The sequence below is a fragment of the Oncorhynchus keta genome, chromosome 9 (genome assembly GCF_023373465.1).
Source record: "Oncorhynchus keta strain PuntledgeMale-10-30-2019 chromosome 9, Oket_V2, whole genome shotgun sequence".
Taxonomy (NCBI): Eukaryota; Metazoa; Chordata; class Actinopteri; order Salmoniformes; family Salmonidae; genus Oncorhynchus; species Oncorhynchus keta.
This window is the reverse complement of record NC_068429.1, coordinates 37,328,658-37,356,639: the sequence shown is the minus strand read 5'-3', so window position 1 is coordinate 37,356,639 and position 27,982 is coordinate 37,328,658. Positions and strand designations below refer to the sequence as shown.

Sequence of the window (27,982 nt, the reverse complement as noted above, 5' to 3'; positions counted from 1 at the left end):
TGTTGATCTATGCCACAAAGCAAAGACTACATTCAAACTATATTTCATTACTTTTCCTGAGTGGAAATCAACATGTTTTTTTATTTTACCTTTATTTAACTTGGCAGATCAGTTAAGAACAAATTCTTATTATTTTCAATGACAGCCTAGGAACAATGGGTTAACTGCCTTGTTCAGGAGCAGAACGACAGATTTTTACCTTGTCAGCTCAGGCTTCGATCGTGTAACCTTTCGGTTACTAGTCCAACACTCAAACTACTAGGCTCCCTGCCGCCCACATCAGCTGGTTATATAAGTTCACACAAAAATAAATACATATGCAGGTATTTAAAACCCAAAATAACAATGTCATATACACACACTGGATCTCCAAAAATAGACATGACAAACTCATACAATACAAAGATATGGCATGAGTACCAATATGATGATGCTGATTCTCTGGTACATGCTGGTACCAAGAGGATGCATGACAAGACACACCGTACTGACTACCCTCCACATGCTCCCATGAACAGTTGAGACGCTTTCAAGTAATATCACAGCATATAAGCACATCAATGGTTTTAATGTTGTGTTGTGATCCTTCCCTTGTGACCCTCTGCTCCTCTTGTCCCTCAAGATAGTCATCCTCGTCCCTGCATGCCGATGGGGATGCTCGAAGTCAATCAGATGGCCCCTTCCGAGGCCACAATGCTTTCAATGGCAGCCCAGTCCAGTTTACTGAGGATGCTGCCAGTGCTCTCTGACAGGGTATCAAGTCTGTCCAGCCCTGCTCCCCCAGCTCTAGCCACCACACCACCCTGGCCCTCTGAGTTCTCCAGCCCCAGCAACCTGCAGATCTCTGGAGGGGGGTTCCATGGGCTCACCACCTCCTCCTCCCTCTCTTCAGTCTCTCTCTGTTCCCTTGCTCCTCCACCTCTCCATCCAGATGACGACTGGATCACTTCTCTTCTCCACTCTACAGGGCGAAACAGGGTATCACTTTAATCTGTCTTACCTAAACACAGGGTTGGGTAGGTTACTTTCTAAATGTAATCCGTTACAGTTACCTGTCCAAAAATTGTAATCAGTAACATAATTTATGGATTACCTAAACTCAGTAACGTAATCTGAATACATTCAGTTAACATGGTTACATGTAATCCGTTACTCCACAACCCTGCCTAAACATGGCTACTAAGTTTACTCAACAGCTTGACAGTGTCTCACCTTGCTGGCTGGGTGTCATTAGCCCAGTCCCAGTCCTGCCCCTCAGGTCTGTGATCATACCCCGTCGGGTCACGTGGGAGAGACGATCCCCTGGCAGAAAACTCGCTAACGCCCAGGAAACAGACACACTGGTCAGTCACTGCATCTGGCAACATTCTACCCAAACATTCTAAATGCTATGGATCCCAGGTCATCACATATCAATACATTTTGTGAGCGTAAACCCCTAGATATTCTTAGAACACCAAAATCAAGAGAAATTGTTAGTGGATGGTAGAAGCCTTAACCTGGTCTGTGCAGTCCTAATCTGGAAGTCAGTGTCTCCTGCCCCCCTGATGACGCAGGCCTTCTTTCTGAACGTGGTGTCACCCCTGGAGAGGAGAGGGAGCGGGCTCTCCCAGTCTGGGGTTTGGTACTGGTCCTCCTCCTCCCCCCAACAGAGAGACTACGACCTCTGGGACGTCACAGAACGACAAGGATCATCCTCTATCCCTCTCATTATAGTTTTAGACACATTTGTTGAAAACTGTTCTTAAATTGTTCTTAAAACCCACCCAGATGTGAATACCCTACGAGGTGTACCTGGGGCTGCTGCGGGTGCTGCCGACAGTCTGAGCTGTAAGGGGTCGTGTGGAAGAGGGTCGTGAAGAGGTGGAGGGTAGGTTCAGGGTGCGGTTGGCGTTAGTGGGCAGGGTCAGTGGGGTGGTGAGGAGGTCTGTGATCAGACTACAGGCATCGCGGGCCCGCTGATTGTGGTGCTCCAGCAGAACCGTCCTAAAGGTCCAAATACACAACATATCAACACACATACACGCCTCTAGTACTTGGAACACTTGCATGTACATTACCGTATAGGCCAGTTTTATTGCTTCTTTAATCAGGACGACAGTTTTCAGATGTGCTAACATAATTGCAAAAGGGTTTTCTAATGATCAATTAGCCTTTAAAATGATAAACTTGGATTAGCTAACACAACGTGCCATTGGAACACAGGAGTGATGGTTGCTGTGATGGTTGTTCAATTTGATGTTATTTTAAAATTGACCAAAGAAAAGTGCTTTTCTTTCAAAAACAAGGACATTTCTAAGTTTTTAACTTTTGAACGGTAGTGTATCTGTATGTCTGTATCTGTGTTCGTGCTCATACTTGTCTTTCTCTTCCTTGATTTTCTTATTGATGTTTATATCTTTGGACGTTGGTTTCTGTGAAGAGAAATGGTGTCTGAATGAAGGCACTGAAAAAATTATCAGAACACAGAATGTAAATGCGAGTCAGAAGCCTCTCACCAGTGTGACTGGGGCCGAGAAGGGTTTGCGTTCCCTCTCCCTCTTCTCCTCCCTCTGTCTGCGGTACTCGACCAGTTTCTCCCTCTGTTTCCTTCTCATCCAAACCCTCAGCTCTCGCCTCTCCTCCTCTGCTCGCATGCCCCTCTGTCCCACCCTGCCGCTCTGTTGCTGGTCCAGCCTGCTGTCAATCACAAAAACATCACTGCTGAAAGCCAGTCAAAAGTGCTCGAGATGGTGACAATCAGAGGAGGAGTAGGTTTAGAGCTGTTCACCATGCAGGTTCCTACCTGTTGAGGCGGGCAGCTTGGGTGTGCGACAGCCCCAGGGCCGTGGGGGAGATGCCTCCCCCCCTCACCAACTCCGTCAAGATGTCTGCCACATCACTCAGCCCACTGAGACCCAGAGTCTCCTCTGCCCATCTGAGGAAGACCGGAAAGGCAGGAGGAGAATAATATGTGATAGTTCAAACCACAATCACATCTATGGAATAATGCTCACACAGAGGGTAACCAACAGTGATAATTTAACATGTTCCTAAATAGATGACCGATATCAGTTTTCACATACTTACGTTCCAGGTGCTCCATCCATAGTGTCTGTTAAATCTGCAAGAGGAACACAATCAACATACAGTTTTCTAAATAGGATGATACAGATCTGAATGCTGCTGCAAGGGGGTGAGTTGTGCAGCTGTCCAGTGTCTCTTCCAAGTATGTCGACCTGAAACACAAACTAGCACAAACCAGAGACATGCAAGTATCAGGTGTACCATTACAAGGTGAGCGTGCCTGTATGTGGGATGTACTGCCTTGTTCAGGGGCAGAAGGACACGTGTCCACTCGCAGTCTCTATCGGTTACAGCACAAGTGTGTATGCAGAGTTAGGTAACAGCACCGAGTCCCAGCCAGGTGTGTGTTGACACGGCTCTTACCTTGACCCATGTCCCACACACGCTGCTCTGGTTCTGGTCTGACGGGAGACAACCACAGGCCTGCAACCGCAGACAAGACAGAGATGCCATTCAACCACAGACAGAGATGCCATTCTACACAGACGGATCCCCAGTTGATATACTGTAGACCTCAGGTCAGACAGCCTGGTTAGAGGCACAAAGCAGGGATGTGTGGTGCTCGGGTAGACAGACACTAAAGTTACAACTGTGGTGAGCCAGTAAGAGGAGTATTAGATGGTAGCCTGGTAACTGGAAACGGCACAACAGACCACTACCACCTGCCGAACCACTAGGGAGTCATAAGAACTGCAATCACACTAACACCATCATGGCTCACCATTATCTACTAGGGAGATATTTCCATAGGATCCAATGGCCAATAATGTATCAACAATGCCATGACAAGGTAAGCTAATAGCGATCTGTTGACACATGTTAAGAATTGTTTTACGAGCACAACTATATTCCCACAGTGGGATTGCTTGCTGCAGAGTGCTGCTATACCTGTGGGTGTGGGCTGGTGCAGGGTCGAGGTGCTCTGGACGGCATGAGCGTGAGGAGAAAGAGAGGAGGGCTGTTTCACAACCCAAGGAGCAGAGCTGACTACGACACTATCAGGTCCTTCCTCCTGCTCCTCCTCTTCCGGTCGAAGTCCCGCTAGCTCAGGGTCATGGTGCACGGACAGACGTGATCGCCACCCTGCTCAAAAGGAGAGGATACACACATATACAGAGTCAGGGGGGGTATGGCAGAACTGTTGTTGTTGTCAAGATGTTTGGTCTGGTGTCAAGACGTTTGGTCTGGTGTCAAGCCTGGCGCACGCTTCCAAGTCGTAACGGTTAGCGCATACATTATAGCAACATTTGGTTATGTTTGAGCACACATTTGGTTAAGTCGAAGTTCGGTAGCTGAAGTCCACGCCCCTTCGTCTGTGACTGGTCAAAAGTACTACTCCGAGTAGGAGTGGGAACTACGGACGGGGTTCCTCAATGAAACGTGTGTTGACATTCTAAGAGAGACAACTAGTTTCCATGCACATTTTTGAAAGGAGTATGCGAGCACAGGCGTCCGCGTCGCCTAGCCCGAATTCTGCTAGGAGACGCCTTCACTGTGGATCTGACCTTCTGGTGAGACGGCCAGAGTCACTGTCTTGTTCACTGGTGTTCTTCCCTCCACCCTTTCAGGAGCCATGGCAGGACCCAGAGTCTCAATGGTTCTCACCAGCTAAGAGAGGGAATACTTCATATTACACATACGGACTATCAGCAGACTCACTGACTTGCCAATCATCAGGCCGACAAGTAGACAGGCAGGATGAGGTGCAGAAATTTAAATCCCAAAGCTATGTTACCAGTCTGGTATTGGCAAACTCTCTCTCCATGTGATCTGCAATGTTCTGCAAGGCAGCTAGCTGGGCGTCCATCTCAGACAGACGGGCAGCCACCTGGATCACTGGGGCCCTGGATGGAGCTCCACGATGGGTCTCCAGGGAGCGGCCTGGGGCTCTCCTCTCCTGCAGCAGACTGCGAGTCACTGGGTCTCCACTGGGCTCAGGGTGGGCAGGTGGGAGGGACGCTACAGAGAAGCCTGGAGGAGACACAGGACACATTACAGACAGAGACAATATACGGCGTACAACTCTGTTGTTTCAGCAGAGTGAATCGATTACATTGACTCAGACCACTTGGCTGAGCTTGGAGTTGGTCGTCCTCTGTGCTGGTGTCTGCAGTGAGTTCCGAAGGGGCTGAGTTGGTGACGGAGGCTGCCAGCAGGTGGAGCTGTGCTGAGGTGGGGGGAGAGGGCTGAGACGGGGTGACGTCATGGTCCCGCACCGCAGGGCGGGGGCACGATGGCAACTCCTGTAGCAGGGCCCCATCCTCCAGATCTATCACATTTATGAACTGACGACCCTGTGCATCCGGAGAGGCAGGGAGAGAGAGATAAGACCATTAAGTAGCATTTCATAAAATGCCTGAAACAGTAAAGATGATCTGTACCGGTGTACTGAACGTTCCACTCGATTCTGTCATTAAATAGTCCTCTCACCGTGTTTCTCTCGGGTCGTTTCTCCCCCGATGTCTCTGTGTCGTGGACAGGAGGGTCTCTAGGGAACCGCAGATTCAGGAACAATTCAGGAGGGAGAGAAGCAGGTCCAGAAGCAGCAGAAGTGACAGTAGGTTGGGCAGAAATGCCTGTATCTGAGTGAGGAGAAGCTGGGTCTGTGTTGGTGCAGGCATCGTGGCTCTCAGGAGGCCTCTTGTGTGTAGAGGCAAAGGCATGGAGCTCAGCTGCAGTAGACAGTGCCTTGTCCACCAATCCCTGACCAGTCAGCACGGAGTCAAATGTCCCAAGAGGGAAGACATAGCCCTCCCCAAGAACAGGCTCTGCAGGCTCGTCCTCATTGCACTCTAGCGGGAGTATGATGGAGTCCTCCGGTCTAAATGTGACCTCTGCTTTCTCTCCCTCTCTCCTCAACCTCTCCACTCGTCTCTTCTGCCTGCTGCTGGAGTTGGTTCTGGTGGAGGGTGTTGCAGGGGTAGGGTTCTGTGCCTGTGGGTCCACTCTGAGGAGTTGAAGTCTGCCCTCTGCCCCCCTCTGTCTCCCTGCAGCCCAGCCCATCAGCTCCCCCAGAGGGATGAGATGTGGCACGCGGGCCGGAGGGGTGGCTTCAGGTAGCATCATCCTAGGAGGGTCTGCGTCCCTCTGGAGTAGCTGTAGTCTGGGGTTGTGGCCCATGGCTGCTGGGGTGACAGTCAGGGGCCTGGAGGAGTGTGGGAGGGGTATGAGAGCGAAGGTCGTAGGGGGGCGTGGGTCAGGGTGGAAGCGGAGGAGGGGGAGGCCGTGGACCGGGGGAGGTCTGTGGGATGGGAGGGTAGGAGGCAGGTGACAGGGCTCAGCCCCTCTGGACCTCTCCACCCTGGTCTCTGGATTCTGGAGCGGGGGCAGTGTGTTCCTGGGGGCCTGGTTGGAGGGATAGTGGGCATACTGTGTCAGATTGAGGTGTGATGGTGGCGCGGTGGACTCTCTCTCTGCCTCCCTCGATCTCTCCTCTGCCCTCCTCAGAGCGGCTGGGTCATACTGGCTGGGGTTCAGGTGGGGGGGCACGGCAGTGCTGGGTCTCCTCTCAGATGGGGGTCCCCAGGCCTCACGTACAGGGGCCGTTTTACCATGCCGCTGGAGGGACAGCAGGGGAGGGTGCAGCTGAAGCAGCTTCAGTCCTGAGCTGTAGGGAGCAGTAACCTGTGAACTACCACCAAAGGGCAGTAGCAGAGGGGCACTGCAGGTGGGGTCCACAGTGGTCTGAAGCCCATGAGAGGATGAGATCAATGTCCTGGTCTGCCCCTGGATATCTCTCAACGGCTCAGGGTGGACGGCCAATGGCTGCATTTCGTGGATGGGGGGTTGGTCTGCGCGTCTGTGTCCCCCAGACAGGGGCTCCGAGGCTAGAGGGGCCTGAACCGAGCTCTGGGTCTGGGGCATAGGGGACATGTTGTTCTGGGAGGGGGTCAGATTCAGGTGAGGGAGGAGAGTGTTAGGGTGGGACAGAGGCGTATTGGGGTGTGGATAGGGCACATTGGACTGGGCCGGGAGTGTGTTGTTCTGTAAAACTGGGAGGTTGACAAACGACGCTCCGACCACCTGCATCAAACTCATGAAGTTGATCTGCTGCAACTGAAGAGAGAAACACGAAGCAATCGTGAAATAGTCCATGGCTACATACATACATTTCTGCCTTGTCTGATGTTTATATCCACCTGGACCAGTCTGAATAGCTCATCCTGCAAGAGCTGTCTGACGGGGTCTGTCTGGGCAGGCAGGGTCTGGTTGGGAGCAGAGGCAGAGGCAGGGGCAGGGGTCGTATTGGTGCTCTCCTGGGGCAGTCCGCCGTTAGGGGCAGAGTCTGCTGCCTGAGCCCCAGCCTGAGGCCCTGCCCCGGGAAGGGGTTGGAAGCTGGCATTGGGAGGGCTGTCTGATCCTGAAACCTCACTCAGAGTTCTGAGGGGGAGAAAACAGACCAGGTAAATGTCACAAATGCAGATTTGAAGGGTAGTGAACCAAAGTACCTCTGTAATATTTTATATGGAACTAAAAGGATACAAAACAATAGTGTGTTACAGTGTGTTTTTGTTTGTGTTTTTGTTTGGGCTCACGTACATATTTCTTGTCACTTCTTCAGTAATATCTGATGGTCTTCTCAGGGAGCCATGAGACAGCAGATTCTCTGCCTCCTCTCTAGAACACACAAACATTCATGTAAACATAAACATGATGTGAAATGACTTTTCCAAAGAGACATAAAACAAGCCCTCTAGTAACTGGCTGCTGCTTTGGTTACAATCCACAGTGTCGGTCACGTAGAAATAGAATGAATAGAATCCATTTCTATGGTCTGTCATACCAAACTGTAGCTTCTGTTTACTATCACCACGGTAACAGTAGCCTACCAACTCACCTCGACCAACCAGCCACGGTTTGGCTCTGGAGTCAAATAGTAAATGAGAACAACAACAAAGAAATCACTTTTCCCTATGTTTCCCACACCCAGAACTCACTGAGAGCTGACAATGTCCTCTTCCCTCTCTGAACACCGTAGATCTGCCAGCGTTAATGCCTGGGGAGAAGAAAGGATAGACAAACTTAGTGACCAGGTGCCAACCAAACACTTCATCAACTAACATAGAGGAACGCTCATGGTGTGATTGGCAGTGCCCACCTGGCCTGGTGGGCTCAGTGTTGGACGGAGGCTCTTGATGTGGACAGAGATGTTGAGGATGGCGAGAGAGGCTGACGACCTCAAGGCCTCGTCAGCATTGCTGTCCTCTCCTTTTTCAGCAGAAAGGTCACACTTGTTGTCTGGGAAGTCTGCCACCCCACTATCAGGGTTTAAGTTCACTCCCACAGGGTCAGACAGCTGTGAGGTCTCTTGGGATGTCACTCGTTCCACCCCCTCAGTCTGTGAGCCACTGTAGAACAGAAATATATTAAGATCCTCTCTGAGCCATAAGAAAACGATAAAACACTCATACACACACTCACTAGGACAGTTCGCAGTGTTGGGGATCCTGGTCTGGCAGAGTAATGGGTGTGCCAGCTGATGCAGGGTAACCTGTATCCACACTGCTCTCCCTCTCCAGCTTCCAGCCCACCTCAGGCTGCAACACTGGAGCCACTGTCCATTGCCTCTCTGGAACCTGGGGGTGGAGGGGAGAAAGGAGAGAGTGTTTACGGGCATATTCAATCTCTCCCTATCCCAGTCTGCTGTCCCCACATGCTTCAAGACAGCCAGCATTGTTCCTGTTCCCAAGAAAGCTAGACCCACTTCAATTTGCTTACCGCCCCAATAGATCAAAAGACGATGCAATCGCCGTCACTCTGCACACTGCCCTATTCCATCTGGCCAAGAGGAATACCTGTGCTGTTCATCGACTATAGCTCAGCATTCAACACCATAGTACCCTCCAAGCTCATCATTAAGCTCGAGGCCCTTGGTCTGAACCCCGCCTTTTGCAACTGGTTCCTGGACTTCCTGACGGGCCACCCCCAGGTGGTGAAGGTAAGAAACATCCCCTCCACTCCGCTGATCCTCAACACTGGGGCTCCACAAGGGTGCGTGTTCAGTCCACTCCTGTACTCCCTGTTCACCTGTTCATGACTGCATGGCCAAGCATGCCTCCAACTCAATCATTAAGTTTGCAGATGACACAACAGTAGTAGGCTTGATTACCAATGGTGACGAGACAGCATACAGGGAGGAGGTGAGGGAGTGTGGTGCCTGGAAAACAACCTCTCACTCAACGTCAACAAAACAAAGGAGATGATCGTGGACTTCAGGAAACAGTAGATGGTGCACCCTCCTATCCACATCGGGACTGCTTTTCAAGCTCCTTGGCGTACACATCACTGACAAACTGAAATGGACCACCCACAGAGACAGTGTGGTGAAGAAGGTGCAACAGAGCCTCTTCAACCTCACGAGGCTAAAGAAATTTGTCTTGTCACCTAAAACCCTCACAAACTTTTACAGATGCACAATTGAGAGCATCCTGTCGGGCTGTATCACCACCTGGTACGGTAAATGCACCGCCCGCAACCGCAAGGCTCTCCAGAGGGTGGTGCGGTCTGCCCAACACATTACCGGGGGAAAACCACCTGCCCTCCAGGCCACCTACAGCACCCGATGTCACAGGAAGGCCAAAAAGATCATCAAGGACAACAACCACCTGAGCCACTGCCTGTTCACCCTGCTACCATCCAGAAGGCGAGGTCAGTACAGGTGCATCAAAGCTGGGACCGAGACAAATGAAAAACAGCTTCTATCTCAAGGCCATCAGATTGTTAAACAGCCATCACTAGCACATTAGAGGCTGCTGCCTATAGGCATAGACTAGGAATCACTGGCCACTTTAAGGAATGGAACACTAGTCACTTAATGTTTACATATCTGGCATTACAAATGTCATATGTATATAGTGCATTCTATACTATTCTACTGTATCTTAGTACGTTCCGCTCTGATATCGCTCGTCCATATATGTATACAGTCTTCATTCATTCCTACTTACATTTGTGTGTATATGTTGTGTACTTTATTAGATATTACTGCACTGTCGGAGCTAGAAGCACAAGCAATTCGCTACACCCGCAATAACATCTCCTAATCACGTGTATGTGACCAATAACATTTGATATGAGATAATGAGAAGAAAGGAAACCTGTCAGAGAATTCTGGTCTATGCCAAGTCTGGTGGTTCTCATCACTCATGGCACACAGCCCACTCACCTCTTTATATCTGGTTAATAAACAGTTCATAGAACACTATGTACTCACCTGTAAGTTTGCGTTGTAGTGGTCCATGCCTAACAGGGCGGCGGTGTACCTGTGCTCCAACATGCTGAGGGCCGTGAGCACCGCAGGAGCCGAGGCTTTGACCCGAATAACCACCCCACCTCCAGCTACCTCTCCTCCGCCCGCCTCCCTCTCCTTCATCCGGCTGGGTTGTCCCAGCAACACCCTCTTATCAGCCCAGCGCACCATCCACTCCAACAGCCTGCCCAGCCCTGGGAACTGGGCCTCCAGCTTGGGCTCCAGCTCCTGCTGCAGTTCTACAGCCTCCACGGAGCACAGAGGCCCGAACGCCCAGCCCTCCGATGGTTGCTCCCAGGGAACAGAACTCTGACCAGGGCTCGACTTCGAGCCAAGGCGGCTTCTTTGAGGTGCGGGTTCTGGAGCTGGGCTGGCTGACCTGGCCTGCAGACTGAAACCAAACAACCCCTGCTGCCTGCCAGTCCTGAGCCCAGGAAGGGACAGGACACTGACAGACATGCTGGGTCTGGGTGTAGGGAGCTCACTGTGGAGAAACAAAGGGGTGGTCACGAGTACTGGTTTGTAGCAGTGTCCTGCTCTGAACACGGGGGCGTCACTGCCCCCCTGCCTCCTGGTCGCTTGGTGCCCATCTCTCTGGCGGCGGCGGAGGGTGGTGAGGACATCGAAGGTGAGGGAGTGCAGCTCCCTCTCTCTCAGCTGGCTACAGAAGCCCTTCAGCAGGGGAGGGTCACAGCCTGCGTCTGGGTCAGGACCGTCCTTCTCCAACACGTAGCTGAGGAAGAGCTCCAGGAAACGCAGGTACTCTGCATCCTCCAACTCAAACTCCCAGGTCCCCACCACGGGCAGGGTAAGAGAGGGGCTGTCCTCCCCCACAGTAGGGTCCTGGGCTGGGCCCGTGCAGCTCTGGTCTTCCTCCTGGGTGCTCCCACCCTCAACTACTCCTACTTGACTTCCAGGCTTGTCTGCTCGGTCCTGCACCCTCACTCTCTTGCTGATGCTGAAAACAAAAATAGGTTACACCACAAATTCCGCCAAAGAGAAACTTTTGTCCAATCAAAAAAGGACAAGGTTTCAAAGTAATGATTGATTTCTTTAAAAAATAGTTCTGACAGATACAAATTTCATCAAGAAAGCCTGAGTCTACCTGTGAGGAGGCCTGCTGTGCAGGTCAGGTGAGAGAGCCACGGAGTTCTCGGCCGTGTCTCCATCGCTGTACACCAGGGGGCGCCCACAGTCCGTCAGGGTGCTGTTACTCAGACTGGCCCCCAGGGAGAATCTCTCCAGCAGGGCTACAGCCCCCTGCCCTCCTCCCCCCCTGTCCTGCTCCTCCTCCCTCTCCCATAGGTAGAGCTCCAGGGGAGCCAGGTGCCTGGCCAGACGCTTCAGGTCCTTCCTCCTCTGTCTGAGCCGCTCCTGCACCAGAATCATCATCACCTCCTCTCCCTCCTCCTCATCCCTCTTCTCACCGTTCTGTCCTGAGGCTGGAAGAGAGAAAGAGAAGGTCAAGGAGCGAATGAAGATTAGTAAGAAACATTATCCTTACCTTACGCCAAGACAGTGGGTTTGATTCCCGGGACCACTCGGACGTAAAACGTATGAACGCATGACTAAGTCAGTTTTGATAAAAGTGTCTGCTAAATGACATATATTATTTTTGACTCTCTTTACGTTCTGCTGGGCAGAAAGGTGAAGAGCAATGACATTAGTAGATAGTAGTTACCTGGGACAGTGCAGTGCCTCAGTCTCCGCAGGAGTGAGTTGTACTTCTCTCTCAGAGGGACCCTGACTGACTCCTCCTCCTCAGGGAAGGCGTGCACCAGAGTCTCTGCCACCTGGAGGAAGACAACAGACTGAGGTAAGAGACGTGATTCCACTCTACTTTATACCTCTCCTGTGTGGGACGCGGAAAAACACAATGAACCGAATAGGAATGAGGTGACTGCCGGCTCAGGTTTACCAGGGGTACAGGGGGTAGTTCAGAGACCAAGCTGAGGAGGGTGTCCTGGAGGATCTCCTCAGCATTGAGGAATCGGGAGAAGGGAAGGAAACGACAGGCCCAGTGGAGAGCCTCCTCGCAGGCTGCGGTCACCCCGCTGTCATCTGCTGGGACCTACAGGATGAAATACACACATAAACAAGTTGTTAACAGATCATTGATTATAGAGGATCTCACACACACACACACACACACACACACACACACACACACACACACACACACACACACACACACACACACACACACACACACACACACACACAGAAGAAGATATACCAAGCAACACAGGAAAAAGGCCTTTGTGTGGTACCTGGGGATCTCTCCCATGGTTCCTTGCAGCCTGATACTTCCTGCAAGACATTGAGAGCTGGTCTCTGACATTCAGCATCCAACACAGGCCACACAGCTCCCTGAAGCAGACTAGAGGGAAAAGGCTCGGAATTAGGCCATGCTTCAATGGATGAATGTAGTTCAATGGTGTGACAAACAGTCAAAAAAAGTATCTTACTGATAGTTTGTATAGTGACAGAGTCCATGGTTCCGTCCCCACTGGGTCCCAGTCTGAAGAATCCACTGCGGGTCACAAACTTCATCAGAGCCTCTGGGAAGGCCTTGGTCACACACTGCTGCTGGGAGTACTTCTGACGGATCTAAAGACAGACCACCAAGTTAGTCCCCACGAGACTCAGCATAACACTCCAAATCATTTCATTTCACTCAAAAAGATAGTCACATTCATACAATCTATTCTATAAAACAGGATAGGAGGGGGGTTAGAGGGTGTGGGGACAGAGGGCTGGAGACAGGGGTAAGAACAGGATAGGAGGGGGGTTAGAGGGTGTGGGGACAGAGGGCTGGAGACAGGGGTAAGAACAGGATAGGAGGGGGGTTAGAGGGTGTGGGGACAGAGGGCTGGAGACAGGGGTAAGAACAGGATAGGAGGGGGGTTAGAGGGTGTGGGGACAGAGGGCTGGAGACAGGGGTAAGAACAGGATAGGAGGGGGGTTAGAGGGTGTGGGGACAGAGGGCTGGAGACAGGGGTAAGAACAGGATAGGAGGGGGTTAGAGGGTGGGGGGACAGAGGGCTGGAGACAGGGGTAAGAACAGGATAGGAGGGGGGTTAGAGGGTGTGGGGACAGAGGGCTGGAGACAGGGGTAAGAACAGGATAGGAGGGGGTTAGAGGGTGTGGGGACAGAGGGCTGGAGACAGGGGTAAGAACAGGATAGGAGGGGGTTAGAGGGTGTGGGGACAGAGGGCTGGAGACAGGGGTAAGAACAGGATAGGAGGAGAGGTTAGAGGGGTGTGGGGACAGAGGGCTGGAGACAGGGGTAAGAACAGGATAGGAGGGGGTTGGAGGGTGTGGGGACAGAGGTCTGGAGACAGGGGTAAGAACAGGATAGGAGGGGTTGGAGGGTGTGGGGACAGAGGGCTGGTGACAGGGGTAAGAACAGGATAGGAGGGGGTTAGAGGGTGTGGGGACAGAGTGCTGGAGACAGGGGTAAGAACAGGATAGCAGGGGAAGAGGGCTGGAGACAGGGGGTAAGACCAGGATTGGAGGGGGTTAGAGGGTGCGGGGGACAGAGGGCTGGAGACAGGGGTAAGAACAGGATGGCAGGGGGAAGAGGGCTGGAGACAGGGGTAAGACCAGGATTGGAGGGGGTTAGAGGGTGTGGGGGACAGAGTGCTGGAGACCGGGGTAAGAAGAGGATGGCAGGGGGAAGAGGGCTGGAGACAGGGGTAAGACCAGGATTGGAGGGGTTAGAGGGTGCGGGGGACAGAGGGCTGGAGACAGGGGTAAGAACAGGATGGCAAGGGGAAGAGGGCTGGAGACAGGGGTAAGAAGAGGATGGCAGGGGGAAGAGGGCTGGAGACAGGGGTAAGAACAGGATGGCAGGGGGAAGAGGGCTGGAGACAGGGGTAAGAACAGGATGGCATGGGGGAAGAGGGCTGGAGACAGGGGTAAGAACAGGATAGGAGGGGGTTAGAGGGTGTGGGGACAGAGGGCTGGAGACAGGGGTAAGAACAGGATAGGAGGGGTTAGAGGGTGTGGGGACAGAGGGCTGGAGACAGGGGTAAGAACAGGATAGGAGGGGGTTAGAGGGTGTGGGGACAGAGGGCTGGAGACAGGGGTAAGAACAGGATAGGAGGGGGTTAGAGGGGTGTGGGGACAGAGGGCTGGAGACAGGGGTAAGAGAACAGGATAGGAGGGGGTTAGAGGGTGTGGGGACAGAGGGCTGGAGACAGGGGTAAGAACAGGATAGGAGGGGGTTAGGGTGCGGGGACAGAGGGCTGGAGACAGGGGTAAGAACAGGATAGGAGGGGGTTAGGGGTGTGGGGACAGAGGGCTGGAGACAGGGGTAAGAACAGGATAGGAGGGGTTAGAGGGTGTGGGGACAGAGGGCTGGAGACAGGGGTAAGAACAGGATAGGGGGGTTAGAGGGTGTGGGGACAGAGGGCTGGAGACAGGGGTAAGAACAGGATAGGAGGGGGGTTAGAGGGTGCTGGGGACAGAGGGCTGGTGACAGGGGTAAGAACAGGATAGGAGGGGGTTAGAGGGTGTGGGGGACAGAGTGCTGGAGAGAGGGGTAAGAACAGGATAGCAGGGGGAAGAGGGCTGGAGACAGGGGTAAGACCAGGATTGGAGGGGGGTTAGAGGGTGCGGGGGACAGAGGGCTGGAGACAGGGGTAAGAACAGGATGGCAGGGGGAAGAGGGCTGGAGACAGGGGTAAGAAGAGGATGGCAGGGGGGAAGAGGGCTGGAGACAGGGGTAAGAAGAGGATGGCAGGGGGGAAGAGGGCTGGAGACAGGGGTAAGACCAGGATTGGAGGGGGGTTAGAGGGTGCGGGGGACAGAGGGCTGGAGACAGGGGTAAGAACAGGATGGCAAGGGGGAAGAGGGCTGGAGACAGGGGTAAGAAGAGGATGACAGGGGGGAAGAGGGCTGGAGAAGGGGTAAGAACAGGATGGCAGGGGGGAAGAGGGCTGGAGACAGGGGTAAGAACAGGATAGGAGGGTTCAGTACCCTGTGTAGGAGAAATGGAGGAAATACCTTGTCTAGGCGATGTCGGGAGCGTCGCAGGTGGCTGATGTACCACTGGGCAGCTGGACGGGAGCAGCGGGCAGACCTCAGGAGCAGCAGCACCCTCTGGAGGACCCCTGACACCCTGTGACGGGACGCCCCCTCCAACAGCTGCCCAAATCCCCCTGACGGATCCTAAGTAACAATGACATAAATCAGACTCTCGGGGGACAATCAAGGTGGAACAACATGGTTGTGGAACGGACTTGCAGAATCTAAGGACAAGGTGAGGGAAATGATCTCTGAGTAATTGAAGACCACAGGAAGATTAGGTGGAGCGCGCCCACAGGACTGGAAAACCCACCACTGGCCAAGGTGACAGGCCCAGGCTGATGTTGGTCAAGTTCCCGAGGTTCAAGGACAAGGTAGCTGTCCTGGAAAGAGCCAAGAACTTGAGAGAAACGTACATCTTCCTCAACGAGGACTATCCTAAAGCTGTTCCCCAGAAGAGGAAAGAATTAGTATTATTATTATTATTAACTGATCCCAGCCATGAAAGCTGCCAGAGTGTGTGGGGACATTGCTTACATCTGCTATGACAGGCTCATTGTTCACCCTCCCTCCCACAAGCCTGGAGGGGATGAGAGAGCCAAACCTATGGGTTCATAGCTTCAACCACGCAGCACACGCACATGCACACAAATTGATAAATGGACTGCTGAATGTAATGATCTATTTTTTTTATCTTGCTTTGTTTGCTCTTTTCAGTATTATGTCTACCTCTGATAATCTACCCAGAAAAGGGCTGAAAATAGCCCATATTATATATGCAGCATCAGAAAGGTTCATGAAATCAATAACTTGCTAACATCAGAGAACACTCATATATTAGCCATTTGACACTCATTTAGATAATTCCTCTGATGATACAGCAGTAGCAATACAAGGATATAACATGTATAGAAGAGAGAAATGCTTATGGGGGAGGTGTTTCTGTGTGTGTGTGTATATATATATATATGTTCAGAGCCATATCCCTGTAATTCTTAGAGAAGATCTTATGTCAAGTGTTATTGAAGTGTTGTGGTTGCAGGTTCACTTGGCACATCTGAAGCCTTTTCTTTAGGGGTGTTGCTATCAGCCACCAAGTGCTAACAGTCAGTTTCTAAACAATATGTGTGAAATCCTTGATAGAGTATGTGATGTAAACAGAGAGGTCTACTTTCTTGGGGACCTGAATATTGACTGGTTTTCATCAAGCTGTCCTTTCAAGAGAAGGCTTCTTACTGTAACCGGTGCCTGTAATCTGGTTCAGGCTATTAATAAACCTACTAGGGTGTTTACAAACATACCGGAACAAGATCATCCACATGTATCGATCACATTTTTACTAATACTGTAGAACTTTGTTCTAAAGCTGTATCCGTATCCATTGGATGCAGTGATCACAATATAGTGGCTATATCCAGGAAAGCCTAAGTTCCAACAGCTGGGCCTATAATAGTGTATGAGAGATCATACAACATATTTATCTGTGACTCATGTGGATGACATTAAAAATATTTGTTGGTCTGATGTGATTAATGAGGAGCATCAAGATGCTGCACTTAATGAATTTATGAAATTGCTTCTTCCAATTATTGATAAGCACGCACCTGTTAAGAAACTGACTGTTCGAACTGTTACGGCTCCATGGATGGATGAGGAATTGACTGTATGGTTGAAAGAGATGGGGCAAAAGGAGTGGCTAATAAGTGTGGCTGCACGTCTAACTGGTTGACTTACTGCAAATTGAAAAATTGATGTGATTAACCTCAACAAAAAGAAGAAGAAACTGTATTATGAAGTCAAGATCAATGATATAAAGAACGATGGAAAAAACCTTTGGAGTACTTTTAAATGAAATTATGGGCAGAAGGACAAATTCAACTCAGTCTTTCATCGAATCAGTTGGCTTATTCATTACAAAAACATTTGATGTTGCCAATTATTGTAATGATTATTTCATTGGCAAAGTGGGCAAACTTAGGCAGGAAATGCCAACAATGAACAGTGAGCAATTGTATTCATGCATAAATATATATATATATATATATATATATATATATATATATTTTGAAAGAAAAGCATTGGAAGCTTGAATTTTGTAAAGTTAGTAGGAGAGGTGGATTTTTTGTTGTTATCGATCAATAATGACAAACCTCCTGGCATTGACAACTTAGATGGAAAGCTACTGAGAATGATAGCTGACTCTATCTGTCATATTTTTCATCTGAGCCTTGAGGAGTCTTTGTCCTCAGGCCTGGAGGGAAGACAAAGTAATTCCGCTACCCAAGAGTGGTAAAGCGACCTTTACTGGTTCTAACAGCAGACCTATATGCTTGCTGCCAGCTCTTAGCAAACTGTTGGAAAGAATTGTGTTTGACCAAATACAATGCTATTTCTCTGTAAACAAATTAAACAACAGACTTTTGGCCTACTTATAGAGAAGGGAACTCAACACGTACTGCACTGACACAAATTACTGATGATTGGTTGAAAGAAATTAAGAAGAAGACTGTGGGAGCTGTAATGTTAGATTTCAGTGCAGCCTTTGATATGATTGACCATAACCTGTTGTTGAAAAAAACTTGTGTTAGGACTTTTCAACCTCTGCCATATCGTAGATTCAGAGCTATCTATCTAATAGAAGTCAAAGGGTCTTATTTAAATGGAAGCTCCTCTAATGTCAAAAATGTAAAGTGTGGTGTACCGCAGGGCAGCTCTCTAGGCCCTCTACTATTTTCTATTTTTACCAATGACCTGCCACTGGCATTAAACAAAGCATGTGTGTCCATGTATGCTGATGATTCAATCATGTATGCATCAGCAACCACAGCAAATAAAGTCACTGAAACCCTTAACAAAGAGTTGCAGTCTGTTTTGGAATGGGTGGCCAGTAATAAACTGGTCCTAAACATCTCTAACACTAAGAGCATTGTATTTGGTACAAATCATTCCCTAAGTTGTAGACCTCAGCTGAATCTGGTAATGAATGGTGTGGCTGTTGAACAAGTTGAGGAGACTAAATTACTTGGCGTTACCTTAGATTGTAAACTGTCATGGTCAAAACATAGATTCAATGGTTGTAAAGATGGGGAGAGGTCTGTCCGTAATAAAGAGATGCTCTGCTTTTTTGACACCACACTCCACAAAGCAAGTCCTGCAGGCTCTAGTTTTGTCTAATCTTTATTATTGTCCAGTTGTGTGGTCCAGTGCTGCAAGGAAAGACCTAGTTAAGCTGCAGCTGGCCCAGAACAGAGCGGCACGTTTTGCTCTTAATTGTAATCAGAGGGCTGATATAAATACTATACATGCAAGTCTCTCTTGGCTAAGAGTTGAGGAGAGACTGACTGCATCACTTATTTTTATAAGAAACATTAATGTGGCTCAGTTGGTAGAGCATGGCGCTTGTAACGCCAGGGTAGTGGGTTCGATTCCCGGGACCACCCATACGTAGAATGTATGCACACATGACTGTAAGTCGCTTTGGATAAAAGCGTCAGCTAAATGGCATATATTATTATATTATATTATTAAATCCCAAGTTGTTTGCATAGTCAACTTACACACAGACTTATTCCACCAGACATCTATTCACAGTCCCCAAATCCAAAACAAATTCAACAACGTACAGTATTATATAGAGCCCTTGTTGCATGGAACATCCTTCCATCTCATGTTTCTCAAATAAACAGCAAACCTGGTTTCAAAAAACAGATAAAGCAACACCTCAGAGCACCTCTCCCCTATTTGACCTAGATAGTTTGTGTGTATGAATGTATGTATGCAGTTCTGTCCTTGAGCTGTTCTTGTGTAATGATGTTCTGTACTATGTCATTCTGTATTGTTTCATGTTTTGTGTGGTCCCCAGGAAGAGTAGCTGCTGCTTTTGCAACAGCTAAATGGGGATCCTAATAACATACCAAATATATAGATACAATAACACCTAACGGTTCCATTTCTAGATATTTCTATATTTTAAGTTTGGAATAGTGGTGGAACATTGTCTCAGTCCCCCTCCCTTCAAATTGGGTGTGGTTGTACTCCAGGGTTCTCCCCAAAGAATGTAAGAGAGGCACAGGAAATGGCAGTTAACATCTCTGAGTCCAAAGGCTCTGGGCATCCTCCCCGGCCTTGCTCAGCAGCACCATCTTGTTACAACTTTCCCGGGGAAACGCTGTGCTCTGTAGTACCTGTGTGTTGGGTGCAGGCTGGGGGCAGTAGAGTGGCGGCGCAGGCAGGTACAGGCCCATAGGCACCAGAGCAGGAAGGCAGGAGGACAGGTCTTTGGCTGAGTCCAGTAGAGCCCCCAGGGGCTGAGACAACACATCTACCCCAGCCATGACTGATGCCTTCAGGATCTCCTGCACGGAACCCTGCAACAACTCCACGTCCTCACCTTCCAGAGAGTCTGAAAGAGAGAGAGAGATGAGAATGATAAAGGAGAGGAAAATAGAAAAGTGCATATGAGCGATAGAGACAGAGATGTGGAGGCAAACTGTACTGTAGAATGGAGTAGCAGAGGTCCACCGTCAGGCACAACACACCTGTGAAGCTCTTGTAGTTCTCCTCGTCTCCTTGGGTCTCCTCTGACCTGGCTTTCCTGCCCAGTAGAGACTCCAGCTGACCTTGAAAGAGGCTCACAGGCTCAAGGGCTGCTGGGAGATGTAGTTCTCGCCACCTGAGCCTGAGGTGGCAACAGACAACCATCAAACTCACAAAAGCTCATTGACTTAATCATCACAATCCACATAGAGGTGAATTGATGAGCTGGCAGCTCAAACACGTACAGACAAACACACACTGACCCGGTGAAGTCGCAGTGCTCTGTGGAGTAGGTGGTGTAGGCCAGGCCCAGGGAGACTGCAGTCTTCCAGTCCCCCAGACGATGAGCTAGCCAGGTGGCCTCCGGCAGCAGCCCCCCCTGTAGCAGCAGGTCCAGGGCATAGTCCACCGTCCACACTTCTGACAGCTGCTGACCCCGCACAGCCCCCGCCACACCCTCCTGGCACAGGGGCACCAGGCGCCCTACACCTGGGGCTGGAGAGAGTGGACACACAGACATAGGAATAAACACACTGTCCAACACACTGGCCTGTATGGACCAATAATGTGTGTGTGTATGTGTTTTGATGGAGAAGTTTTTACCATGGGAGAGGTGTAAGGGAGGCAGTACATCCACACTGTGAGGGGGCAGGATGAGAAGGGGCTGGTTGGTGAAATATGAGGCCATGAACCTTCCCAGAGTCTGAACTACAGCACAGGCTGCCTCCCTGTGGACCTCTCCAGGCAGCCAGGAGCCAGGAAGAGCCTCCTCTACAACCAACAGATAAATAAAGTCAATGTCAACAAGCAACAATACATGACTTTTAAAACTGATACAGATACAGTCTCTTGCCATGACATTGAGACAATTTTTATGAGTTTTGCACTTTAGTGCTATGTAAAGCCAAATGTATAATTTTTGGGGGGTAGTCTCTTCCAATGAACCTGGATTGACCAAGATCCATACACACCAGCGTTGTGGGCACTATCGTCCCCATGTGGTCCAGCCTGATGGAGTAGCAGACGGGCCATGTGGTCCCCCAGCCCCTGGGCCTCTTTCAGACGGTACTGGAACAGCAGTCCATACAGCAGGGACAGCAACAGACGTGTCTCCAAGAACGCACTCCGAGGCCCATCTGGGGAACAGGAGGTGACACCTTTAGATTCAAACTGTCCCTCAAAACCACACATATCAACTAAACTATCCTTCTCACCTCTCTCTCTCTCTGCCCACAGCTCAGCTCTCCAAGTCTGAGCACTCTCTGAGTAGGAACCAAACAGGAAGTGCTGTTCCCCTGGGGACCCAAAAGAAGGTTGCACATTTGAGTCATCACTTATATACAGTACCACTTCAATGTACAGAAACCAGACAACCACCAACTTTATAGTGCTCACACAGGCTCCTGTTCATCCTACCTGTGTAGCTCAGCAGAGTGGGCCCTTCCTCCAGCCTTTCTCCCATCCCCTGTAGAGCTGTCTGGATCTGGGACAGGATGACAGACACACGGCCCTGCTCCTCCTTCCAGTCCGTACCACTCCTTCGGTACTTCAGCTCCTCCCAGTACTGCAGGGTGTGCCTGTATACTGCACGCCACGCTCCCCGCAATCTGCCGAGTCATAATGTCCGAGGGATATGAGAGAGAGATCAGACTAAAGAGACAAAAATGACACTACGTTAAAAATCAATCACACGCCCACTCTCATGAATACAAGCATGCACAAGAGATTGACTCTACCTGCTAGATGGCCACTGGGGGAGAGGCAGATCCTGTTGTGATGGCCCTCTTCCCTCCTCCTGCAGGAATAGCACACAGTAGACATCTGTGTGGGCACATTTCTGCTGGAGGCTGTAGGTGTGGTCCATACTGTGGGAGGTCAGCTGCAGGAGGAGCAGAGCTGTGGACAGGGTCTGGGAGGAGGGCTCAGAGCTAGCCTGGCCAGTCTGAGAGAGGTCAGGGGGCGAGGAGAGGAGCAGGCCCACTAGCTGTTGAGTTAGCTCCACAACCAAACCCAGGCAACTCCTCCCCCCTGTGTGAGGGGCACCCCAGGGGAGGAAAGAGAGAAGGGTTCTGAGGAGGTGGAGGAGGCGGGAGGAGAAGGGAATGGTGCTGTTCTTTCTCTTTCCCGTGTGGGAGCTGGGGATGGAAATTAGACGGAGGAGAGCAGCGAAGCGGACCGCACAGCGGACTGTGTACTTCAGCAGACGCTCTCTCTGCTCCATAACGCCACCCAATGACACACCCAGAGCCCAGGCTGTCAGCAAGCTGCCGTGGACCCCCCGGAGCTCAGGAGGGAGGGCTGGGGGATTCCTCTCTGAGTCCGCAGAGCTAGCATCAGGGTCAGGGCGAGAACTGGGGTCAAGATCAGCCAGGGTGTCTGAGAGGGCATGGAGGGTGTCGAACATGGAGGCAAACTCCAGCCGACCGTGGTCCTCCACATGTGAACCAGCGGGCGGTCCTTCAAGATCAGAGTCATCCTCAAACAAAGCCTAAAGAAACACACAAATTAACATTTACTATGACAAAGAGAAGAGAACATTCATTGTGTGTGTGTGTGTGTGTGTGTGTGTGTGTGTGTGTGTGTGTGTGTGTGTGTGTGTGTGTGTGTGTGTGTGTGTGTGTGTGTGTGTGTGTGTGTGTGTGTGTGTGTGCGTGTGCGTGTGTGTGTGAGAGAATCAGCTGATGGACAGACCTGAACTCTCTGGATCAGCTCCCTGGTGTCCCCCAGGTCTCCCTGGTCCTGCAGGAAGAGGGGCAGGGTGGATGTAGCTGTGGCTGTTGGGGTAGGTACAGGTGTGGGCCTGGCTCTCAGCTCCTGCAGACTGCTACTAGGATTCAGACAGGATATGGACTCCAGCCACACCCTGGCATGGGGCTGGGAAAAGAGAAGGTAGATAGCAGAAAAAAAAGAGCAAACAACAAGAGAAATATACGGGCCCGTTGATCTTAGCTATTGACCGAATTAGTATTGAGCATTTCAGCAACTACACAAGAGCAAAACAATTAAATGCACTGGAGCCAATTACATTCAACTCCCTACCCTCTCCTGACCCCTCACCTGTGTTCGCTCCAGTGCCCGGCTGGCACTCTCCAGGCCCTGGCTGGTGTCGTGCAGCAGAGCCCTGAGGAGGGTGGCGGGGGAGGGCTGCTCAGGGACCCGCAGCACTGTGGCCATGTAGCCATCAGACACAATGAGGTAGGGCAGCCGCGGGTGCCAGGTCACAGAGTAGCGCTGTCTCAGGACATCCCGTACAGACAGGCTAGAGCTGGACAGAGGGTCAACCCCAGCCCCTCCGACAGAGACTGGAGGTCTGAGGAGAGATGAGGGGTGATAGTTAGAGATGATTGGGAAAGGGGACAGTGAGGGGAGAGATTAATATAGGGTGGGAAAAAGCATCACCATTCATGAGTATATTATAGTAGTATATTAACATGGTTTTCAAGGGGACAGGCATGTACAGTGCATTCGGAAAGTATTCAGACCCCTTGACTTTTTCCACATTTTGTGACATTAAAGCCTCATTCGAAAATTGATTAAATCGTTTTTCCCCCTCATCCATCTGCACACAATACCCCATAATGACAAAGCAAAAATGTTTTTTTTTTATTTAAAAAAAACTTAAATATCACATTTACAGCAGAAAAAAAAGAGCAAACAAGAGAAATATACGGGCCCGTTGATCTTAGCTACTGACCGAATTAGTATTGAGCATTTCAGCAACTACACAAGAGCAAAACAATTAAATGCACTGGAGCCAATTACATTCAACTCCCTACCCTCTCCTGACCCCTCACCTGTGTTCGCTCCAGTGCCCAGCTGGCAAGTATTCAGACCCTTTACTCAGTACTTTGTTGAAGCCCCTTTGGGCCCCTTTGGAAGCGATTATAGCCTCGAGTCATTTTGGTTATGACGCTATAAGCTTGGCACACCTGTATTTGGTGAGTTTCTCCCATTCTTCTCTGCAGATCCTCTCAAGCTCTGTCAGGTTGGATCTGGAGCGTCTCTGCACAGCTATTTTCAGGTCTCTCCGGAGAGGTTCGACCAGGTTCAAGTCCGGGAAACTCAAGGACATTCAGAGACCTGTCCAGAAGCCACTCCTGCGTTGTCTTGGCGGTGTTCTTAGGGTGGTTGTCCTTTTGGAAGGTAAAGCTTCGCCACAATTTGAGGTCCTGAGCGCTCTGGAGCAGGTTTTCATCAAGGATCTCTCTGTGCTTTGCTCCGTTCATCTTTCCCTCGATCCTGACTAGTCACCCAGTCCCTGCTACTGAAAAACATCCCCACAGCTTGATGCTGCCACCACCACTTCACCATAAAGGCCTGATGGTGGAGTGCTGCAGAGATGGTTGTTCTCCTGGAAGGTTCTCCCATCTCCACAGAGGAGATCTGCCAGAGTGATCACCTCCCTGACCAAGGCCCTTCTCCCCCGATTGCTCAGTTTGGCCGGACAGTCAGCTCTAGGAAGAGTCTTGGTGGTTCCAAACTTCTTCCATTTAAGAATGATGGAGGCCACTGTGTTCTTGGGAACCTTCAATGCTGCAGACATTTTTTGGTACCCTTCCCCAGATCTGTGCCTCGACATTATGCTGTATCGGAGCTCTATGGACAATTCCTTCGACCCCACGGCTTGGTTTTTGCTCTGACATGCACTGTCAACTGTGGGACATTATATAGACAGGTGTGTGCCTTTCCAAATCATGTCCAATCAATTGAATTTACCACAGGTGACAGTTACTCAAGGATGATCAATGGAAACAGGATGCACCTGAGCTCAATTTCGAGTCTCATAGCAAAGGGTCTGAATACTTATGTAAATAAGATATCAGTTTATTTTATTATATATTTGCAAACATTTCTAAAAACCTGTTTTTGCTTTGTCATTATAGGGGATTGTGTGTAGATTGATGAGGCATTTTTATTTTTTATTTAATGCATTTTAGAATAAGGCTGTAAAGTAACCAAATGTGGAAAAATTCAAGGGGTCTGAATACTTTCCGAACGCACTGTACCAACTGTGTAGAAATAATCATCAGAAATGTCAGTGATTTGTTTTGTGTTTCAAGTGCCATCAAGCTAATGAGAAAGTGAATTATGTTTAGGAGATAGTGCAAGTGTGCTGTGTTGAGTATCAAGACCAACACGTGTTAACCCCTCAAATACTGACATGAGAAAAAGGACACAATGACCATGTTGCAAGAGAAGAGCGAAGAAATAGAGAAAGAGGATGACTACAGATGAGAGAGAAGAAGAAAGGAAAAGGAAGTAGAGAGACTAATGGATCAAAAACAGATATAAAATAATCTAGAGTGTGTTCAAAATCAGTTTGACATTCCGTGGCTATGGATGGACTGATTGATGAAGAGAGTATCACACTGATGGTATATTTCCTGTTGGATGACTTATGGAACACTTGAACAAATCCAAATTGGTAGGATTATCAAAACTGACCCTTCCATTTGAAATGGGTTGCTTCTATTAATGGAATCATTCTCGTGTTTACCTGTAAGTGACTAGCGGATGCAGGGGCAGGAAGTGAGCAGGGCCAAAGTCCACACTGCACCCTGAGGTAGACAGAGAGAGCAGCCCCCCCAGACGAGCCAGCATGAGGAATGAGCCCCTCTTCAGCACACAGGCCAGGTAGAGCCCTCCCGCAGCCCAGCTCACACTGCCCACCCAGTACGACCTGCAAGATATAAAGGGTGTCATCTTTATCATCTAAAACACACACAGTGTCTACAGTACATACTCCCTGTTATAGTCGTGTACCTACCTCACGTATTTAGAAGGAATGACGAGTTTCTTGCTGCCACACCCCCCCAGTCCACTGGAGACCATCACAAAGTTCTGAGTGCTGACAAAGAGAACCTGCGTAGCCCTTGGGTCTCTTTGGTTCAGGACTACAGCTAACAGCAGGCCATCAGGGGAGAAGGCTGGCACCAGTGACCCCCTGGACCTCACCGGACGACAGGGTGGTGTGAGGCAGGACATGGGGTATGTCTTAGTGACCCAGCGTACACTGTACCCCACAGGACTGACGGAAAAAACATACATCCCAATCAAAGATGTTCCAGATGAGCAACGTGAGAACAAAGATCTTTGATTGTATTATGACAATAAAAAGGTATATAGAGGAGTGTAAATGCTCGAGCGGCAGTATTGACCCCTTGACCCTGAGAAGTTGTTCCCAGTCCACTCACCTGCTCCTCTGACCCTCTTCCCATTGGATCTTTAGGAAAGTGACACTTAGCTCCACCTCCGAGGTGAAAACAAAAGCTGACAAGCAGATATCGCCCACTGCCTAGCAGTAAAACAAGGAAAAGACCAGAAGAAATGGTAAGGGCATGACAAACATTCCCTAGGGAAACTAGTCAGACTTTTCCAACTGCATCATGTCTATCCCTGTGGACAGAGTAGTCCTTCTCACCTCCCCTCTGACGAAGATGCTGTGTTGAGATGCCTCCTTGTCCTTTGGGGATGGCAGAGCAGTGTTTCCAGGATGCTGTATCTGTGCCCAGCGTCCTCTAGCAGTACAATCCCGTACCCCTGCCAGGTCACGCGCGTGCACACACTCCCACAGGAACACCTGCCCTGTCACAGTCAACAGCAGCACCCGCATCCCATCCCCTGAAACTACCAGAGACAGGCACACGCCAGACCCTGTGTACATACCCACACATACGCAGTAAGTACATGGAGCTGTGTTGGCAAGCTTGAACATGGCTTATTGTAACAATGGCTTGAGCACATACAGACCTTGTGCTGCAGTGACGAGCTGAGCTTCTGTCGGGACTGCTGCCACGGTCTTCAAGAAGTCTTTGTCCCTGCTCCATAGAAACATCTCTCCTGAGACCAGCAATCCGGCAAGCCACACACCTACAAACAGAAATGAATCATGGGAATGTATTTATTTCACCTTTATTTAACCAACAAGTTCTCATTTACAACTGCGACCTGGCCAAGATGGAGCAAAGCAGTGCGACACAAACAACACAGAGTTACACGTGGGATAAACAAGTGTACAGTCAATAACAGTGTGTGCAAATGTAGTAAGATTTGGGAGGTAAGGCAATAAATAGGCCATAGTGGCAAAATAATTACAATTTAGCAATGAGGATTACTGCAGTGTTTCTATGGAATCAAATGGTTTTGAAATGTAAAGGCCACTGAAAGTGTACCATTCTGGGATGCGGCCATGGTTACCACCCTGGGGAGCAGGGGCTGCAGCTTGGGGGTCTTCTTCTTGGTGTGTCCAGACACCATGTTGATCTCACTGATCCGCTTGTCATCTAGCAGGAAAACAGACTCCTTCTCCTGGACAAATCAACCGTTTGATACAGTCACAAACTGCACAGATACTACCGTTTTCAATACTAGTCCATTTCATGTTCAAGCTGTGCAATCAAATGATTTGCATTATCTAGCGAGGGATGTCAATATCTCTGTGTGGATGATTGACAGTTCAGTGTCCTCACCAATCCGAGCCAACAGAACCGTGGCCATGGTTTCTTCCGTTTGATGCTCGATGACAACACAACCTCCAGCTGCAGCTCCATCTTTAATCGATAACGTTAGCGTACTCCCTTGCTAGGTATTGATGGGGAAATCATCATGCATCATCTTCAAGCATCTCAGGTCGAGTTGATGTTCTGTGATGGTGGGGACTTGCTAGCTAAACGAAATGGCGAGAAGCTATCACAGGTCAGATATCACACAAGTCAAATGGTAATAAAGTGATTTATCTGGTAGCTAGCTAGCATGTATGCTACTTTGGCGTCAACAAACAACAAGGAAGTTGGCTGGCTGGCTGGCTAGCTAACGTTAGCTAGCTAATGCTAACACCGACCCAAAATATTTTCACTTAATCTAAACTGTAATCTCTAATGTCATTCAAATATTATTCTTGTTTACAATTACTGCAATATTTCGACCTACAAAAATAATGAAAAATGTAATTTTAATACCATCATTTCGAAGAATTTCAAATTTCCCTCCGCTTTCTGTGTGGGGAGAGACATCCCCATGATCCTGACTCCTCCTGAGTAAAGCCACGGCGTTGCCTTGGAGCTAGGCAAAGCCAGCATTTTTTTTTTTGTGCCAAATGAA

General features: G+C 49.7%; 1 protein-coding gene across 5 annotated transcripts; it reads right to left on the bottom strand.

The window, feature by feature from the left end:
* Positions 1 to 61: 61 nt before the first annotated feature.
* Positions 62 to 27,975, bottom strand: cplane1 (ciliogenesis and planar polarity effector 1). Of its 5 annotated transcripts, none has more exons than XM_052525791.1 (44): positions 27,841 to 27,975; positions 27,352 to 27,548; positions 27,055 to 27,190; positions 26,633 to 26,752; positions 26,304 to 26,536; positions 26,077 to 26,177; positions 25,650 to 25,910; positions 25,380 to 25,562; positions 22,940 to 23,192; positions 22,574 to 22,756; positions 21,619 to 22,370; positions 21,299 to 21,489; positions 21,097 to 21,177; positions 20,854 to 21,018; positions 20,486 to 20,653; positions 20,146 to 20,377; positions 19,885 to 20,024; positions 19,531 to 19,748; positions 15,326 to 15,490; positions 12,784 to 12,925; positions 12,586 to 12,695; positions 12,234 to 12,386; positions 11,997 to 12,108; positions 11,421 to 11,757; positions 10,280 to 11,273; positions 8,488 to 8,642; positions 8,165 to 8,414; positions 8,004 to 8,062; positions 7,606 to 7,683; positions 7,206 to 7,446; positions 5,497 to 7,122; positions 5,120 to 5,360; positions 4,802 to 5,037; positions 4,572 to 4,674; positions 3,955 to 4,149; positions 3,430 to 3,489; positions 3,070 to 3,103; positions 2,786 to 2,917; positions 2,499 to 2,679; positions 2,359 to 2,414; positions 1,795 to 1,986; positions 1,500 to 1,666; positions 1,213 to 1,317; positions 62 to 961 (listed from the first exon to the last, which is right to left on the bottom strand). In XM_052525791.1, exons 2-44 carry the CDS (start codon positions 27,430 to 27,432, stop codon positions 669 to 671), a joined length of 9,915 nt encoding a protein of 3,304 aa, XP_052381751.1. In that variant the 5' UTR covers positions 27,433 to 27,548; positions 27,841 to 27,975; the 3' UTR covers positions 62 to 668. The 5 variants fall into 5 exon arrangements, with proteins under 5 accessions (XP_052381751.1, XP_052381754.1, XP_052381755.1 ...); XM_052525794.1 differs by having other exon boundaries at positions 2,499 to 2,676; XM_052525795.1 differs by having other exon boundaries at positions 5,132 to 5,360.
* Between the last annotated feature and the right edge of the window lie 7 nt (positions 27,976 to 27,982).

Coding starts and splice junctions, on each gene's coding strand:
- cplane1 (XM_052525791.1), bottom strand. CDS start 27,432: ATGGAGCTGCAGCTGGAGGTTGTGTTGTCATCGAGCATCAAACGGAAG. Junction 22,371..22,573: donor AGCTGATCCAGAGAGTTCAG/GTCTGTCCATCA, acceptor GTGTTTCTTTAG/GCTTTGTTTGAGGATGACTC. Junction 11,758..11,996: donor GAGGCACTGCACTGTCCCAG/GTAACTACTATC, acceptor TCTCTCTTCCAG/CCTCAGGACAGAACGGTGAG.